Source organism: Mastigoproctus giganteus, chromosome 13 (genome assembly GCF_048544385.1).
Source record: "Mastigoproctus giganteus isolate SK-2022 chromosome 13, ASM4854438v1, whole genome shotgun sequence".
In the NCBI taxonomy this organism is placed as follows: Eukaryota; Metazoa; Arthropoda; class Arachnida; order Uropygi; family Thelyphonidae; genus Mastigoproctus; species Mastigoproctus giganteus.
Window position 1 is genome coordinate 97240023 of NC_143587.1, and position 20747 is coordinate 97260769.

The window sequence follows — 20747 nt, forward strand, 5'->3', positions numbered from 1 at the left end:
TGTCTTGGACACCCATAAGCATTCCAAAATAGGCTTCATATGCACTGCAAAACTTGGTTCCACCAATGATATGTTTCACCTGCTTTAGATCTATATGACATCCTCAGACATAGCAGAACAAGTCTGAAGATAACTTATACCCTTGTTTTGTAGCTATAAAAATAAATAAAATAATAATAATAAATAACAATTAATAAAATAAAATAAAAATACTATACAAATATTATGAGAGCTCTTATGTATTACAGTATTGTTATCCAATTATGCAATTCATAAGGATATTGCAAAAATTGCACTAAACAACAATGAATAACACCACTGGATTCAGTACAGAAAATACTTAGAAGAGACAGTCAAATATAAACATATATATATTTTTTGGTTACGTAGTGTTATTATTAAATTTTTATTATTTCAGTCCACAGACCAAATTTTGCGGTTATTCTATTCCACATCCTTCAGAGAGCAAAGTCTACCTTAGGATACAGACATACGGTAATTAATAACTTGAATTAATAGTTTGTTCTTTATGTATTAAGGATGTTTCTAAATTAACTGTATTTCTTTCTATTTGTATTAGGTGAGAGGAAATAGGCTTAAGCAGGAAAGTATAGTTCTACTGTTACAAGAATGAAATTTGGTCACTATCATACATTTATATGACAATTGTATTAGTTTAGCTAGAGCTTGAAGTACTAAGTTTTTCATTAAATTATTCAGCAATAGCATATTACTGCAGTAAAAGTAAAGTGCAGCCATTATCAACCCACTACAGGATGGAAGCCTCCTCAACAATTCATGCTGAGGGAAATGGACCATAATCTGCCATGCTGATCCAGTGTGGGTTGGCAGATCGACCGTATTCAGCAGTCAAGGGCTTGAACCCCGGTCTACTCAGAGCGTGTGCTACTGCACTCCCGCTCCTGACCACTCGGCTACGGAGGCTGCAGTACTCACTTCTAAATGCTGTAATTAAAAAAGTGGACTCATAGAAGGTAAAAAAGAATTAAAATTAACTATTTAAAACATGCCATCGGAAGAAAGAAGTGCACAACTTTTTCCGAGGTTGTCATCTATAAAAAAATGCATCCTGGGAGTTGGGATCACTATAAAGTCTGTCACCTTCTTCTCTTATCCTGAAACCAACTGATGATGATGTCGAAAGTCTTGTGTCAAGGCTCTTGGTTTTTAGTACACAATTCAGATTTTTTTTATACATGACAACTTTGGGGGAAAAGTTTTGCACTTCTTTCTTCCTTAAGGCTGGTTTTAAATAGGTAATTTTAATTGTTTTTCACCTTTCATCTTCTATGAGTTCGCTTTTTTAATTACAGAATTAGAGGTGACTACTGCAGTGATAAGCTACTGCTAAATAATTTAACAATAACATTTATGTGATTAACTTTGTTTAAAATTAATTGATTTTTAGATTAAAGTACCATAATCACTCCATTTATAGATAATGTCAAGTAATAACAAAAGAATGCCTAAATTTCAATTTGTCAGTGGCACACTGTGGAACAGTAAACATAAAGGCAGTTGTGGAAGGGGTTGGGTGGGGTGCTTATGTGTACCATATCTACTGCCACCCATATAACTTGCATTCTGTTATTACAAAACAAATTCTTTTTCACTGTGGACAACTAATGCTTCTTGTGTTCATATTCAGCCATAATTTTACAGCTCTGTTCTCAGGTGAGACGGATCTTTTGGGCCTTTCTTTGAACTTGGTAGTCTGACTGGGTATATCACTCATTGATTGATACACTTTCTTGTCTGATGGCTGATTGACATTTGTGGTGCTCTCGTATTTACGTTCCAAAATGTCAAATGTATTAATGATTTCCACAAAGCAATTGACACTCATCATGAGTATCAAAAAATTATTTGGACATCCAATAATAGCTTAAATAACATCCAATAATGGCTTAAATAAATTTAAGGCTGAACTAGACAAACATTTGGAGTGACCGGATGGGTGAAATGGGAAAGTTTTTTTTTTTTTTTTTTGGCAGATGCTATATAAGCTTACTTTCTTGCATCATATGCCTCAACTAATGCTAAAATGCTAATAATATAATAAACAAATGCTAATGCTAAAAAATGGATCCATTTGCTACTCTCGCCAATTGAGTCATCTGTTTTTGGACCTTTCAAGAAGTTCATTGTCTTTTTTTAGATTCCAAATGTGGTCTCCCCAAGCCTTAAATTTATTGAACTTGCCTGAACCCTTACTTTCTGAAAAGTTTATCTGAACTTTCTTGTGTTTTTTGAAAATACTCTTAGCCCTCTGCTTTATCAAAATGGAATTTACATTAACTACCTTAGTTTGCCAAACAGAAATCCCAATCAATAGTAACTTTTCCATTTTCTGCAAGCTAATTGTGCTAAGCATTGCTAATTTTCAAACATCTTTTATAGGTGATATTCCATGTTTGCATCCAATATTGACTGCTCATATACTAGTTTCAAAGCAAGCAGTAATTTTCAGTTTTGTTTCTGGAGTGGGGACTACTCTTGGCTTGTTTGCTTTCTTATTTGACTTTACAAAGAGAGCAATTTATATATTTTGTTACAAAATAATATAGAAAACTGGTTTAAGAACCTCTCACCAGGAGTGTTCCTTGTAGATTGACACAATCGGGTGATTGGAAGCTATATACATGTGTGGGGCAGGTGGTGACATGATGACATAAGAGAATAAAGGTGTTAAATTAAAAGGTGGACAATGGATAGGGACAGCAACAGATATCAAGAACCTGCTGTAATTTAATTTTATATCCCATGGGAGCCTAGTAATTTGGTTAGTAAATTCCCCTTAAAAGATATTCATTACTGTAGCTGCTGGATATGTGGGGGAGGTAGAGATTTGATCCAGTTGCACATCAATGAATGGTTCATAGTAGGCAGGATTTTATGCATTCTTTCCTCTCCACATATACGCTTATCCCATTGATGTGGGAATGCCAGTACCCCTGTAGTGTAGAATTCTTTAGGAGGGTATTGTAGCAACTGAAAAATATTCTTACTAGCAAAAAAGTTTCTGTATATCATTGACAAAACCCCATGAGCTGCCCTAGCAGTATGTCTGCACTGCTCAGAGAATTTTATATCTGACTGCACAATTACTCCCAGGTTTTTTTTTCATTTTCTACTACCCTGAGTGCAGTTCCACACTCAGGGTCATAACCCTTCCACCCCACCTGTCCTATTTGTCCTTCTCTCTTGTATACATTGTACTCCCTTATATTCAAATTCAGCATCAGTTATGCCTGAGTGACATCATGTCTCTGCTATCCCTACAATGTTTTCATTTGATGACTTAATCAGTACTTCAAATACATCAGATTTATTTTCAATGCTCCAAGCATTGGTGTACATTCAAGCGTACGTGTACATGTTCTTACTGTATACATGGCTCATGTATTCAATGGTTCCATGACAACTGACAGCAGAATCTGAAATCCTTGACACCTTGCTTTCCAGGCTGCTGCATTTTCCAATAGAAGCAGTGTAAGAATCACCTACACCTCTCTCTGCAGCTGTAGTTAATCTATACTACATTTTTCCGACCCACCTAACACTGTCTCGATAGCATCAGCAAATATTCTTGCACCCTTTCCCATGTGTATCCCATCCCTGTAGAAGCAGTCTCTTGTGTTAACAAGCTTGGACCATGCTGAGGAAAATTCTATCCCATGACCCTTGAACATTCTCTTCAGGGCCAAATGATTGACAAGGCGCTCAATGTTTACTTTCTCCTGTCATGTCTGGGTAGAATTGCAGACACTTGTAAATTCATTCCTAACGTGACTTTTTCCCAACGTTGCCCTGTGCTTGTTAAGTAAGTCCTCAGATCTCCTACTCTCAATATTATTAGTTCCAATGTGTATGGGACCAAAATATGTTCCTTTAGATTTAAACAGATTTGAAGTATACATACAAGTTCAAAACATGTTGGTATTAATTAATCAAGAGAAATTTTTAGTCACTCTTCTTAACAATGTGTGTCTATGTCGGGAAAATATCCAAAAAAAAAAAAAAAAAAATTACGTTTTTCTCTTTTTTTGTGTTATTGCTTTTGGTAAACTTTGTTAAGCATGAATTTCTCTTACTGCATGAGCTGATGATCTGTTGACATCACTTAAGAACAGCTGAGAGAAATTTTAGAACAGCAGACAGAAAAATGCCCAATGTCAGAGTACAACTAAAAAAAATGTTTGATTACACTTGTGAAATTTTGGAATTAAATCTATATATATATACAGGGTGTCTCAAAAATACATGGCATAACTTCAGGAATGAGTTCCTCATATGTAGACAATAAAAATATTTAATATCAACATAGTTCTGGAAATGCTTGGTTTCCGAGTTTTGAAGGTCTGTCTATGACACTTAACTGTTCGTATCACCTTATGGTAATTGTTCAAAATGTCCACCTTCTGCCTTAATACAGGCCTCACATTGACGTCTCATGGACTCGCAAAGACGATGCCAAATTCCTGGCATGTTTTGTATTGTCTCACAACCTGCCACAATTCGATTGCGGAGAGTTTCCACATCAGCTACCAGAGTCGAATACACCAATGACTTTAAATGGCCCCACAAGAAGAAATCTAGTGGGTTTAAATCAGTGAGCGTGGAGGCCAGGCAGTTGGTCCACCTCTACCTATCCACCGACCAGGAAACCTTCAATTCAGGTAATTGTGGGCTAGGTGGCTGAAATGTGCAGGAGCGCCATCGTGCATGAAGTGCGCTTGTCGACGAATGATCAGTGGCATGTCGTCCAAAAAATCAGGCATGTTGTTTTTCAGAAAGTTTCTGTACGCCTGCCCTGTGAGTTTGTTTGGAAGTACGTGGGGCCCAAATAACCAAAAACACCCGCCCAGATATTGAGGCTGAACCGCTGTTGATGATGTGATGGAAGAATTGCATGTGGGTTTTCCTCAGCCCATACATGCTGATTGTGAAAGTTTTGGATTCTGTCTTGTGTGAACTGTGCTTCATCTGTGAATATCACTAAGGCAGGAAAGTGAATTGTACCACACTTCTGCAAGAACCACTGGCAGAACATTATTTGTGCAGAGTAATCTGCTGGTGACAAGGCCTGTACCCATTGCAGATGGTAAGGATACAGTTGGTGTTCTCGCAACACTCTCCAAATAGTCGAACATTGAACAGCCAGTTGCGTTGCTATTCTGCGTGTGCTGATTCCAGGAGTGGCATACACAACATCCAAAATCTCCTCCTCTACTTCAGGAGTCGTAGATCTTGGTCATCCTCTGTCGGCAGCACGAGGTGTAAAGGTCCCATGTTCACAAAGGCAGTGATGGATACCTTCAAACGTTTTCCTGTCTGGACATCTTCGTTCTGGGAACCTTTCGTGGTACAAACGACGAGCCTCCAGAGCATTGCCGTCTGCCAATGCACTGTACATAAAGTGCATATCTGCTTGCTCCTGATTTGAGTACACCGTCGGAATGGAAAACCACCAGATTCTGTCGGTACCTTGTGATGAAGGAAATCATCTGCAGGAGATAAGACATTCCAGTTAATAACTCGGGAACCACGCATTTCCGGAACTATGTTGATATAAAATATTTTATTGTCTACGTATTAGGAACTCATTCTTGAAGTTATGCTGTGTATTTTTGAGACACCCTGTATATATATTTATTTTTTTCTCTTTGTATGTGTAAATAAATTGCCATTTACTGAAAAGATTAACCTTGGAAGCTGCATGAAAGGAAAATATTTACAAGTAACTTTATACCAAACGAATAATACATAACAAAAAAAAAAAAAAAAAAAAACACAAGAGTAAAGCTCCTGAGGCAGTTTCATTGTTAATCTCTTCCATAAAGAATGACTTGATTTATGCACAGAAAAAAACATTTAATTCCACACAACCAAGGCAAAATTTTACTACTCCAATCAAATGTATATTTTCAAAGTTCTACTCACCCACATTAGGATATCACTTGGTGACTATGACTTGCTTACGTTGTTGTAATGAGTAAGAGTAGTTAAACACTGTTAAAAAGTTTACGAAATGAATGGCAGTGCTCGAAGAAAAAGTGTCACAGAAGGTTGATGATTTTCAGCATAAGTTGAAAGTTAAACGCTGAGCCATCTAGCATCAGATACACTGAGTGATTACAAAGGAAAACTAACTACCATTTGCAAAAATTGCAATAAAAGATTGCTTAGATGGTCTTTATACTGAACATTTGCCACAGATGACCAATATGAACTAAAATATAAACATTGGATTGCAATAACAGAATCCATATATTTGTGAGCATTAATTAGCTGAAGGGAAGATAGTGTAGGAGTTTGGTAATGGATTTCCCCATTAATTTAGGAAGGTTGCAAAGCACAGTAGGATGCTGATTGGAAAGAATGGAATTGGCAATAGTATGGTGATTGGAAGGGATGGATTCATACCCAACCAATTTCCTTTTAGAAATTGATTGGGTTCGAGCAGATTTCTATGCAGAAGGAAAAACATTAATGAAGTAAGATTTTAAAAAAGTGACACAAGATAGGAGCTAACTCTCTGCTAGAACTGGGTTAATCAACACTTCTGTGTTTATTCCAGTTATATTTTTGAAAATAAAAATATAATATATTGTTAACTTCTCTAAGTAGCTTATTGTAATAAGAAAGTTTTGATTTTAGGATTAAACTGAGGAAATTTGAAAATTACCATTTGTTATGACCTGCTATTACATGTTTTTCGGTGGTTAAACAGTACTTTAAAGGAAATGGCCATGCATATTAACCATACAAAATCCTACTGGAGGTCTAATTTCATACCTGTGCTATATGGCATTAGCAAAGGCATATGATGCAAGAAAGCAAGCTTATATAGCATCAGCAAAAAAAAAAAAAAAAAAAACCCTTATTTCACTCATCCACTCGCTCCAAATGTTTGTCAAGTTCTGCCTTGAATCTATTCAAACAATCAACTTTTACAACAACAGATGGAAGCCTGTTCCAGCAATCAACCGCCTGCTGGCTAAAGGCAAACTTTTGCACATCTATCTTACAACTGTCTTTCCTCAATTTGAATTTATGCCCTCTCAGGCAATTATTCTGAGCAAGAGGAAGAATCCCATCAGCATTGAGCATGTTCAAACCATCAAGGCTTTATACATCTCAGTCAGATCACCTCGCAGGTGCCTAGTCTCCAAACACTGTAATCTGCAAAACTTAAGCCTTTCTTCCTAAGAGCAACCCTTTGTTCCATTCACTAACCTTGTTGCCCTTCTCTGTACTCGTTCCAACAGCACTACATTCTTCTTCTTAAAATGAGGCCTCCAGACCTGTATACAGTACTCAAGGTGCGGATGACCATCGCCTTATACAAGGGGATAATCACCTCCTTATCCCTGCTAGAAAAATTCCTGTATATCATTGACAAGACACCATGAGCTACTCTTGTAGATCGTCTGCACTGCCCAGAAAACTTCATAACTGCCTGCACAATTATCCCCAGGTCCTTTTCATTTTCTACTGCTGTCAATGAAGTACCACAGTGTTGATACTTTACTCTGGGGTTACTGCTTCCCATATGTAGTACTTTACATTTGTCAATGTTAAACTCCATTTGCCACCTTTCAGCCCATCTGCTCAACTTTTCTAGATCCTGTCGCAGCAGCGTACTGTCATTAGTGTCATTAACAACCCTGCCAATCTTAGTATCGTCTGCAAACTTGGACATTAAGTCTGATATAGCATCATCAATATCATTTATGAATACAGAAAACAACAATGGGCCTAACACTGAACCATGAGGGACTAAACTAATTACATTATTCCACAAAGAGCAGTGTCCATTGATTACCACTCTGTTTCTTCTCCCACTCAACCATCCCTTTATCCATAGCAGCAATTTGCCTCCAATGCCACACTGCTTCAATTTGTGCAGCAGTCTTCCATGTGCAACAGTATCAAAGGCCTTTCTAAGATCCAAATATATGATATCAAAATTATTCTTTGCATCCAGTTCCTATATGACTACATCATAGTATCCAATCAGATTGCTCAGACAAGACTTCCTCATAACAAACCCATTCTGTATCTAAGCTATAACTGAAGTCTTGTCTAGATGATCCTGCAATGCTTCTCTAACCAGTACCTCCATTAATTTTCCTGGAACAGAAGTTAAACTAACAGGTCTGTAATTACCTGTCTCCCCCTTTGATCCTCCTTTGTGGATTGGGGTCACATTTGCACATCTCCAGTCCATTGGGTACCTCCCCTGAGTCCAAGGAAGCTCTCATAATTATGGCTAAGGGTTTACTTACTTCCTTTGCTGTCTCCTTTAATATAACCGGATAGATTCCATCCACCCCAGGTGCCTTTCTTATGTTTATCTTCAACAATTTCTCCTCCCCTTTACTCTCAGTTATTACAAGATTATCTAGCTTACTGCCAGAGTTTAATACACCTCAGGCATTTCCTCCCTGAATAACTCCTCATGTGTGAATGTAGATGCATTTAGTTTGTTAGATACCTGAGCAGGATCATGAACAGTTGAACCATCAATATCAAGTGGACCAATCTGATTCATTCCCTTGCTTCTAGAGTTTATATAAGTAAAGAATTCTTTGCTGTTTTTCTTTGCATTCTTTACCAAAGATTTCTCATAATCTGCTTTCGCCTGCCTAACCTCCTTTGTGACTTGGTTACAGACCAGCTTATATCTGTCATAGGCTTCTGTGTCACCTGTTATTTTATATGTATCCCATGCATTTTTCTTCTCTGTCACATGTCTAATTAGTTCATCTGACATCCATTTAGGCCTAAATCTTGAACAATATTTCATAGTTGGTATGAAAAGCCTAGTAGCTTCCAAGATTAATTCTTTGAATGCTTCCCATTTTGAATTTGCTGTTGGTAACATCAGTTGGTCCCACCGTATAAAATTTAAATACTGTCTCAGACTACCATAGTCACCTTTACGAAAGCAAAAATCCTTCCCTTTACCCTATTTACTCAAAGAGGTAAATAGTTACCTCTTTGAGTAAATCCCACTTCAGCACACTGTGATCACTGCCACATAGTGGTTCCGTTATCTGCAGATTCTTAATGCATGAAGAATCACTACTAATAATCAGATCAAGAGTATTCCTCCCTGTAGTTGCCTCCCGAACATGCTGATGTAGAAAATAATCATCCAATAAATCCAGAAAAGCCTTGCTAGTGTGTGAGTGACCAACCCACAAATTCCAGTCAATCTGTGGGAATTTAAAATCCCCCATTATAAGACACTGATTTACTGGCCCGCTCTATTTCTCTGCACAATTGCTCATTATACTCATCAGATTCATTAGGCCTATAACACACACCTACTCTCATTTTTCCTTTCCCAGTGCTTATGTCACACCATACAGACTGAACATTGCATTGTCCACCAACATCAATTGGATGCACTTCCTTAGATTTTGTGTTTCTTAACTAACAGCATAACGTTTCCTCCCTTCCTGTCCTGTCTATCCTTTCTGTACATTAACTATACTCCTAGCATTGGTGTATGTGTAAGTATACATGCACCTGTTTCTATTCTTAGTTACCCTAACACAGCCCATGTATTTACTTGTTTCACTATGATTCCCAGCAGTCCTGGAAATCCTCATTGCCTTGCTTTCCAGGGTGCTGCTTAATTGCATTTCAATAGAAGCAGTGCAAGAATCCCTTTCACCTCTGCTAGTGACTACTGTTAATCTATTAGTCCGTGTATCCCCCCCCAAACTAGCAGCTTTCTCATCCACCTAACACTGCCTCGATAGCATCAGCAAATATTCTTGCACCCTTTCTATTTAACTGTATCCGATCCCTGTAAAAGCAGTCTCTCCTGTTAACAAGCACAGACCAGGCTGAGAAAAATTCTACGCCTTTATCCTTGCACAATCTCTCCAGGGCTGAATTGATCAATAAGGCTCTTATCATACACTCCCTCCTATTGTCTGTCTGGGCAGAATTGCAGACACTTTCAAATTAAATCCTAACTCTTGGCTTTTTTTTCAGCATTGACTTGTACTTGTTAAGTAATTCCGCCGGTCTCCTACTCTTAATATCATTAGTGCCAAAGTGTATAACAATATCACCCTTTGTACCCTTAAAATATGATATCTGCTCTACAAGTCATCAACTTTTGCCCCTAGCAGACATATCCTGGTCCTGTTCCATCTATCCTTTTTGCACAATAAGTTCCCCGTTTCCCTGACAATAGAGTCACCTACAAAAACTAGTTCCTTTGGGACCAATGCATTCTGTCTTGGGGGTTGCCGCTGTGTTGCGTGATGTTCAAGGGCAAGCTCTGGCATTGATGTGGGCAACTGGGAGCTTGATGGGCTCCTCAATTTAAATCCTTTGAGGGCATCCACCTTGTCCTTCAAGCTCTGATATAAGCCCATAACAATGCTGAGTTGACGCCTGATTTCCTCACACTCCTTTCATCGTGCATACACAAAGACATTCCCCTTGGCAATATCATGTCCCATTCCTGATTGCTCCACAAACATCAAAAAAGCAGTGCATTTCAATAGACTGTGATTCAGAGGACAACTGTCTCCCTCAGTTCTCCCCTGAACCACAGTACTTGCATTAGTTTGAGCCTTTTGCATTGCTGCTCTGGTCTGTCATGATTTCTATTCAAATTCAATAAAATTCCAATGCAATATAACCCTAAACTTATATCCCAATGCAGTTACAACACTATATATATATATGTATTTTGGTTGTTATTTGGTTTTTAGGAGCATTAGCAACTAAGACCATATTGCTCCGGAGATATGTGGTTCATTCCCTGACCTCTCCGCATCCTCCGTATTTTGTGGGCACGGGCTCGAACCCTGGTCTGATCAAGAAGCGTGTGCTATGCACTGCTGCTCCTGCCCACCTGGCTACTGTATTTCGGTATTGAATATTATCGCTGAGTTATGTTATATGACTTTCATATCCCTGTCAACTTATGTGTATTAATTTATGATGTTACATTTGTAAAAACTAGGCTGCTCTATTTATTTAGGTAAAAAAGTACAATTAAATTTTTTATCTAGTTTTTCTGTTAAACCTTACGCTATCTAGTTTGGTACACATGCTGTATCATTTAACAATGGCAGCAAGTTACAAGCGGAAAATCTACGGAAATTAGGTATTATTTACTTTCCAAATTGCACTATCTGTGTCTATAAGCTACTTATAGAAAATAATTTAATCTAACAATTAAGTCAATAAAGCGGCTAAATATAATTAAAAAACTTAGCGTTCACGGAGCTGCAAAACTTGTCCAACATGTGGATTTGATACCCTTACTGATAATAACCTACAAAATCTCTAAGTTCAAATTTAAACTAAAGTATTGTTACTAGAAATATAAAGCAACTCTAGAAAATAAATTAATATGCCAATTTAACTCAGTTAAAAAGCAAAAACTTCTCTATTAGCTGGAGCCATAAAAACTTCGCCTGTTCACATGTACTCTTCGCCTGTTCACATGTACACATAAAATAAATGTTTCGATTTAAATTGAATAAGTAAATATTACAAATTATAAGGACTGTATAATCTAATTAATATTTTATTTTTAAGTGCCTGTAATTCATATTAAGTTCTCGGCCTAAACCATAATAATATTACAAAAAAGTGGCCCTGTATATGAAATTTGGTGCCATTTGTCTAGAATTTTGGTAAATATGACAGTAGCATAGCCGCTTTTATGTTGTAAAATATGGCTATGCTATTGGGTTTAATTTTTTTTAATGTGAAATAAGTATACATATAACGTGTCACCATTTGTCTTTAGGTGTTCCTGCCACAGATGTGTTTAAAAGAGGCTTAGAAGAATTGTACAATATATGTGAACACATGCTTGAAAAATTTGAGGTAAACACTTCTGAAAAATAATGACTTGCCATTGTCTTTCGGACATTTTCTATGAAATTTGATTGTCACGAACTAGATATTTAAATATATATCAGATGAAACTTTTTCTTTTGCAAATGTGTAAAACACATTTGCAAAAGAAAATTTTCATGTTCAGCCATTTGCATATGACAACTCAACTCCTGGTGAATAGATTTTCATTGAATTTTACACATACACACTAACTGGCAGTATATATATATAAAAGCATGTAAGTGTAAATAAATCTGAAAAACGTTTGTATAGATGGAGGTGAGAATTACACAAATTGCCAGGGACTAGAAGGATAAGAATAGCATAAAAAAGTAATGTAGATATGAAAAAGGCGAAAGAATGTTAATATCCTAAAGGTTATGATGAATTAAGAAAATTATGGGCTGAATTTGCAAAGCCAATTTGGAGGTGAAAGAACTGTATAGTAAAATTAGACTGGTTCACAGTGTATCTGGGGTTTGAGTAAAAGTATGTGGCAGTTATTTATGCATGTTTACTGATTACTAAACTGAAGTCTGTTTCTATCACATAAAGATTTTTCATAATTCATTAACAAAATATTACCTAAGTATTATTATACACAAATGTGTACATAACTATAGTTTCTGCAATGGCTTACAAGTTTTATACCCCTATATTCGTAATCAGTATCAAATATTTGCCTCAAATACAACAGATTGTGCATGTTTAACCCGTAACTACACACACTGCAAAGGTAGCCGACCTTGTCCCAGGAAGGTAGACTGCCCCCACCCCACTCTTCCGGCCCATCTGTGGTTCCCAGAATTTTATTTTCTGAGTGGAGTCTGGGAGACTCCTGTGTGTAGTTACTGGTTAAACTTGTCTGAGCATGCACTCACTTGTTTGTACAGTCCACTCAACCTATATAAGTGGCACATCCCTTATGCGGTCACAGTACTCCTGTAAAAACCGTCGTGAGCTCTCATTGTGTGTTAGTTTTATTTTAGTATGGCAACAAGAAAGTGTATAAACAGTCCCGACATATTTTGTTACATATGTGGTTGTTTTGTTCCTGTGAAGCAGAGGTGAAATGTTACTGATTTTGTAAAAAAAATCGTATTATGCATTCTTTGACATAAAACTAGGCGATCAGGATAAATCGTGGCCACTGCATAAAGTATGCCATACGTGTGTCGAGCATCTTAGAAAATGGAGTCAAGGAAGAAAAGTGTGCTTGCCATTTGCTATTCCTATGGTGTGGTGCGAGCCAGTAAGCCATGCCGAATGTTACTTTTGTGTATGTGACATTAATGGTTACAATTCAAAAAATAAAAAGACATCAAATATCCAGATTTACCGTCAGCCATAAGACAGGTTCTGCATGGACCTGATCTGCCTGTAAAACCTCCACCAGAAACTTTGCATTCCACGTCTTCTTCCACCGAAGCAGAAGCTAAAGAGGTTAGCGAAGAGGATGTTATCAACCAGAAAATATTTTAACGCCACAGCAATTCACACAAGTTGAACTGAACAATTTAGTAAGGGACTTAGGTCTTCCAAAGTATGCTGCTGAAATTCTGGGATCCAGACTTCAAGCAAAGAACTTACTTGCTCTGGGTACATCATTTTCCTGGTACAGAAATCATGAAAGGGAGTTTATACAGTATTTTTCACAAGAAGGTCCTCTTGTATATTGCAGTGATATCGCTTGTTTAATAAGTGCCTTAGGAGCTCCATCATATGTTCCTAGTGAATGGAGACTATTTATAGACTCTTCTAAGACTAGTTTAAGAGGTGTTCTCTTGTATAATGGAGATAAGATCTGTGCCAGTTGCTCATTCAGTCTACTTATGACAATCTAAAGTTGCTTCTGGAGAAAATTAAATATCAAGATCACGAATGGCAACTATGTGGAGACTTTAAGTGTTATGTATGTTGTTGGGGCAACAGCGCTAAAGCGCTGCATTGGACAAAGAAGCAATTGCCTTGGAGGCACAATCGTACACCGGGATCAAAAAATATTGTACATGAAAGTTTGGTGAAGCCAGATAAAATACTTTTACTTCCACTGCATATCAAGTGCGAATTATTTTGCAATTTGTTAAAGCATTGAATAAGGATGGCACCTGCTTTAAATACCCTTGCAGTAAATTTCCCAGTTTATCTGATGCAAAACTTAAGGAGGATATCTTCATTGGTCCCCAAATAAAGTTGTAAACTAGCGTTATTAATACAAATGATTAAACAAGATAAAGTAAAATCAAAAAAAATAGAAAGCGGTGGAGCTGTCATCAGATATGGGTGGGCAAATTTAGTTATAGGTCAAATAGAGGGAAGGCAAAAATGCAAAGTCTAATGTCGGCAGAAGTAAATATTGATACATGGTTAGGTAACCCCAGGGGCTCACATCTGGTGAGTATTGGGCTTGGCAAACCCAGGTCCTGAGCTGGATATCATCATTCTTCTCTTTCTTGCTTCCTTGGTGATTCCTTTCTACTTCTCTCTCTCTCTCTCAGGGTAATGCGGAATTTTTTTTTTTTTTTTTTTGGCTGGTGCAGCATAAGCCTCAGGCTTTCTTGCACCATATGGCAAATAATAATAATAATTCATCAGGGGACTACACTCAACCACATATTAGGAACAGTATTTCATTACTTGTCCATAACAGTAGAAGAAATGTGAAATAAAGCCAAAAAGAAAAAGGTTAGCACATTCTTTTACAGTATGGACAAGGTAGTCCCAATGCAGTGTCAATGGTATGAAAATCAAGGTAAAAATAAGGATAAAGCTAAAAAAAATATATGTATACATATAAAGGAAGAGGTATTTTGAAATATATGAAGAATTTTGAGTAAATTTGAGAAAAAAATATTTTAGTTTTGGAATTTTGTGAAGATAAGAAGAATTAAACTAATTTATGGTTAGAATTTAAAATAAATAGTAAGAAGCACTTGGTATAGAAAGAGGTATTAAATTCAGGATGGGGTAGGGATAAAGGCGTAATTAAATAAGGACGAAAATAGCAATAGAATGGAATAGACTTTCCATTTTGAGAAACCTTTCCCTGCTCAATCAGCTTTAACTTCTCGAATATCCGCTACCAATTCCTTAAATACTGATCTCCAGGTAATTCTCCAGTGGGGCACAGACAACTTAGTTGATTTCAATCTTTCTAAAACTCAGTATTGTCTTATATCTCGCAAAAGGATTCTTCTGCTCCTATGCTTATCTTTGGTGACACTCTGATTTTTAGGCAAAATGATATATCTCTTTTGGGGATTACCCTGACTTCTAATCTCTCTTGGCACAAGCACATTACAAATATTGCTTCCTCTGCATCTAAAAAACTTGGTTTTCTCTTTCGCTCTTGCCATTACTTTTCTTCCAAACAGCTGTTCACTCTGTACAAATCGAAAATCTGCCCAACCATGAATATTATTCCCACAACTGGGGTGGTGCTCCCAAAACCTCTCTCAGGCTTCTAGATTCCATTCAGAAGAGGGCAATTAAGTTAATTAATGACTCCTCTCTAACAGAGTCTCTCCACTCGCTGTCTCATTGAAACTGTACTGTTTCTGCTGCATGCCTTTTCTACAAATACTTCCATAGGCACTGTTCTTCTGAATTGGCTTCAGATGAACAGTGCGTTGTACATGTGCCGCCACCAGCCAACATCCATTTACTGTCCAACTTCAAACTCACAGAACCAACTTTTCATCTTCCTCGTTTATTCATTCATTCAACTGCCGTTTTCTGGAACAACCTTCATACATATTTCCTGAAAATTACAGTCTACAGAAGTTCTAGTCTAATGTCAACAAATATCTTCTTTCGTCTTCTCAACCTCCAACTCAAGCACGGTACTAAGTACTATAGGTTCTAATACCTCTCGTTTGGGCCGACCGGGCTAGCCGAGTGGGTAAAGTACCTGCCCGACAACCCAAAGGTCGCGGGTTTGATTCCCGCCTCGGGCTTGGATCACTGTACTGCAAAAACCTTTGGAGGTGCAATATGGCCACAGAAGCCGATGCGCCAACAACTACCAAATCAAAATCAAAACCTCTCGTTTGGGGTTTTCATAAAAAAAAAAAAAAAAATGTGACATCCATTTAGGCCTAAACCTTGAACAGTATTTCTTAATTTGTATGAAAAGCCTAGTAGCTTCCAAGATTAATTCCTTGAATGCTTCTTATTTGTAATTTGCTTTTGGTAACATCATGAGTTAGTCCCACTGTATAGAATTTAAAAACTGTCTGAGACCACTGTATTCACCTTTACGAAAGCAAAAACCCTTCCTTTTTAGATGTACATACCATTCCTGATGGTAGGTACATCTTTAAGTATATCCCACATCAGTACTACCACCTAGTGGTTCCTTTATCTGCAGATTCTTAATGCATGAATAATCACTGCTAATAATCAAATCAAGACATTACTCCCTCTGGTTGCCTCTCGAACATGCTTCTGCAGAAAACTCATCCAATAAATCCACAAAAATCTTGCTAGTGTGCGAGTGACCAATTCACAAGTTTCAGTCAATATCTGGGAAGTTAAAATCCTCCATTATAAGACATTCTGATTTACTGGCTCACTCTATTTCACTGTACAGTTGTTCGTTGTACTCATCAGAGTCATTAGACCTATAACACATTACTACTCTCATTTTTGCTTTATGTCACACCAAACTGACTCATCATTGCACTGTTCAACCTCTGTATGGTATTAGCATTAGCAATCCTTCCCCTCTAATAATTTTTCTTATGCTTTCTTAAATTTATTCAAACTATCCACATATGCAACACCAGATGGAAGTTTAGTTCAACAGTCACTCTCTGGCTAAAAGCATATTTCCACACATATCTGTTCTGTAGCTTTCCATTTTTAGATTAAATTTCTCCCCTTATGTGTGTTGTCTGAGAGAAGGATTCATCAGCATGAATTTACTCAATACATTTGTTGCTATAAATACTTCAGTGCAGTTCCCTTGCACTGTAGTTGTTTATGGTAAGAGTCCTTTTGTATCCTTGATGAATGTGGTTGCTCTTCTCTGCACCCATTCTGAAAGAGCCACATCCCTTGTAAAATTAGGCCACCTTCCATGTATGCTGTACTTAACATGTGGCCTTCCATTGCAATGTATGTGATTATCCCATTTAATGGAATAATCACACCTTTGTCCCTGATTTCAGATGTCCTGAATATAATTCCATCAGTTATCCTATCAGCCTCTCTGCACTTTGTTATTAAGGACTGCTCAGGTTCTAATACATATTTGAGGTTTCCATACAAAAAGAAAAGAAAATCTAACTAGGAATAGAGTTGCTGTAAAGTGCTGGTTTTGTTTTTATCAGTAAACATGGCACGTGTATGTTTTGACATGTTATAAATGTGTACTCTTCATCTGCAAGTGACAGGTCTGTTTTTCCAGTGAATGGATTTTTGTCAGTTTTTTTTTTTTTTTTTTCTTAGAAAAATTTAGAGCCATCCCTACTTTTGCTAAAATCAATATAAAATAATAAAATAGTTTCAGACATTAAAATGCTATTCACTAAGGTAAAGTTGTAAGACACCAAAGTTTCAGTATATATTGCTAGACTCTGAGATTGATTTAGGTCAATTCTATAGCTTATTCTAGCTGCCCTCACTGAAGAATTCAATAAAAATACACAAAGTATGTTTCTGATATTTAGATATTACTGGGGAGGAAGAAACTGATCAACACCATGTTTTCAGCATATATTTTGTTGGTTCCTGAGAAGGTTTCAGGTGCCAATTTGACTCCATAACCATTCCTCCTTCCTGCCAGGTGGGTAAAGTGCCTGCCTGGCAACCCAAAGGTCGATGGTTCGAATCCTGCCTCGGGCTTGGATCAAAGTACTGCAAAAACCTTGGGAGGTGCATTATGGCCACAGAAGCTGATGTGCCAACAACTACCAAAAAAAAAAAAAAAAAATTCCTCCTCCCTACCTATCTTTCGAAATAGTACCATTGACTCTTTCAGGACTTATTTAGAATAAAGTTAATCCATTTTCCAGATGAATCTGTCTCATCTTAAGAAGTGCTGCTACGCAATTCCCCATTTTGCTGGGTTAAGTGAAATAACTGAAATAAATAATGCACAAATCTCAAGAGTGTTTGTCTGAGGCTACAAAATGACAGCAAGATGTACTTAGCATCAGGATGAGTCAGACAAACGGGAAACTAATGCTTGAGAAAGAAAGCTCAAATATCTTCAAGGGGGTGTGTCTGATTAGTTAGCTGACTCGTCGAGTTAACCAATGAAGCATCAAGCATCGTGCCCACACGAATGAACCAACAACCTGCTGCGACTGAGTGCGACCAAATGAAGAGTAACAATTATAGGTCACTAATCCCTGTTCTCATTACAGAGGGCAGACCCTCACGAATGGCATTTGGCTGTCCAGCTAGACAGGTGGTATGGAAAAAAATTCCACAGCTTACTATCTTAAAGTTATTTTACCAAAATGTGCACAGTATACGCAATAAGCTGGAAATTCTGGAACAGCTACTACTGTCATGGAGCAATGATGTAATTTGTCTCACAGAAATGTGGCTGGAAGAAGGAGAGGTGACTTTTACATGCTCCACTGCTGCAGGCTACACCACGGTGATACATTCCAGGGTCAACTGAAGGAGTGGCACTTTTCTGTAAGACCCCTCGAGTAAAGGTGGAAAGTCATGTTTGCAGCAGTTTTGCTTGTTTTGAAGACCTCTTAGTAACCTGCATATTCAATAGCACTCTCATTGGTATTGTAGTAATTTATATTCCAGATGCCGAAATCAGTGACGAAGTAACCATTTGGCTTATCCAAGGCTTCCACCCATCAGCTATCCACCTGATTTGTGGAGACTTTAATCTCTTCCCTCATCTGTTCAATCTCCTTGACAGAATGCTAAGCAGTTTCACCACAATCGGTATACACCAAATCATTGACTTTCCCATGAGAGGGGAGAACTTGTTAGATCTTTTGTTTGCCTCCAATCCATGTACTGTTGACAACACACTAGAAACGGCATTTGACTCTGAAGTGATCCTTCTTCACCTACCAGCACCAGACTTCAATGTTGACTGGAATCATCATCAGCCATTTTCAATCCACTGCAGGATGAAGGCCTCTCCAGCAGCTTTCCAGTTCCTTCTGTTTTGTGTGGCGTCTCCGGAGCCAGGTGGGAAGGAGCAGCAGTGCGTAGCACACGCTTCTTGATTAGACCGGGGTTCTAGCCCGTCACCACCAAATACGGAGGATGCAGAAAGGTCAAGGGAATGACCACCGCATATTCCCGGAGCAATATGGCCTTAGTTGCTAATGCTCCTAAAAACCAAACAAACAAACAAACCTTCTGTTTTGTGCAATGGCCATCCATTTATTACCCACAAACTCATGAATTTCATTTGTCCATCTCTGTTGTTGTCTTCCAGGTTTTCTCTTAGCTACTCTTGGGTACCATTCTGTTATTTTCTTAGTCCATCTGTCATCATGTCTTTGAGCTATGTGTCCTGCCCAAGACCATTTTAGTTCTTTAGTTTTGATAACTGTTGACTGGAAAGTGCACACCAAATGCATTATGAGACCAAAGGAGTTGGACATAGACAAATGCCTTGTGGCTGAAACAGCCAACCGTTGACAGTATATGGACGCTACACTTGCAAAATGAATTCTGTCCCATTCTCAGTACTGTAATGAGTTTCCAGACCAGATTGATCCTGAGGTGTGGATGAACTTTATCACTAGGTTTGATTGAAATGGCCTTGATCCTGATGCAATGCTTCATATCCCTGATGACAGAGTACAAAGGGACATGCCCTTTATGATGACAATCACAAAGCATCAGCTTATTATTGCAATCAACATGCCAGCAATGAATGCTATAGGGATGGACAAAATCCCTCAGTTCATGATTAAGTTGTTTGAGAACATTAATTATCAATCCACTACTCCAATATCCAATGTCATACTGCGTGGAGAATTCTTCCTATCTGTGTGGAACTTCTACACTATAAGGCCGCTACCAAAGATCGGTATCCCAACCACAGCCATGGACTTAAGACCAATCACTCAGTCCTCATGCCTCCTCAGACTGCTAGAGAAGACAATGCTCACAACACTGAATAATCACATTCTACCTCAGAAATATTCTCAGATACATTATACCTTTCCTGACAGATCAATAATCAGTAACCTCCAAATGAAGACCAACCATATCATCACCGCATTCAAAGAAAGATCTTAAGTAGTGATAACCTACCTGGATTTGGAAGCGGCTTTTAACAGTGTCCAAATTTCGGCACTCTTAAAACATCCCCAATCCTTCTATAATATTGAAGGCGAACTGTTCAAGTTCCTGGTGTCACTACTAACCAACAGGACCATTATGCTAACCGTTGGTGGCAGGACCTATCAAAGAAACATCAATACAGGGGTACTGCAAGGAGACATTTTATCGGGCCTCCTATTTACTACCATCATTGCTCCTCTAGTAAATAATAGCACCGACATAATATTGTATGCGAACCATTTAAAGATGCTAATCACAATAAAGCCTTCGGATAACGTGCAAGATGTAGTAAATACAATTAACAACAGCCTTACACAACTAGGAATCTGTCTCAAACTCTTTGGTCTGAAGATTAATCCAGACAAGTCTGATTGCATGGTCTTTTCATTGAAACCCGAACCAACAGTCCAGCCAATGCATGATGGAAAAATCAAGTGTAGTAAAACATTGTGATTTTGGTGTGATCTTTGACACGCAGTTATGGTTCAACTACCAACTTGAACATCTACGACTTCAAATGAGCCAAAATTGCTGGATGGAAAAACAGCACCTTCTTTATA

General features: G+C 37.8%; 1 protein-coding gene across 1 annotated transcript in view; it reads left to right on the top strand.

Annotated features, from left to right (window-relative positions):
* The window catches only part of Polr1D (RNA polymerases I and III subunit AC2 l(2)37Cg), a 46259-nt gene that overhangs the window by 19557 nt on the left and 5955 nt on the right, over positions 1-20747 (top strand). The window contains exons 3-4 of the mRNA XM_090387625.1: positions 419-495; positions 11816-11895. Of these exons, the coding sequence (XP_090243751.1) occupies positions 419-495; positions 11816-11895 (157 nt within the window). The remainder of the gene's footprint in view (positions 1-418; positions 496-11815; positions 11896-20747) is intronic.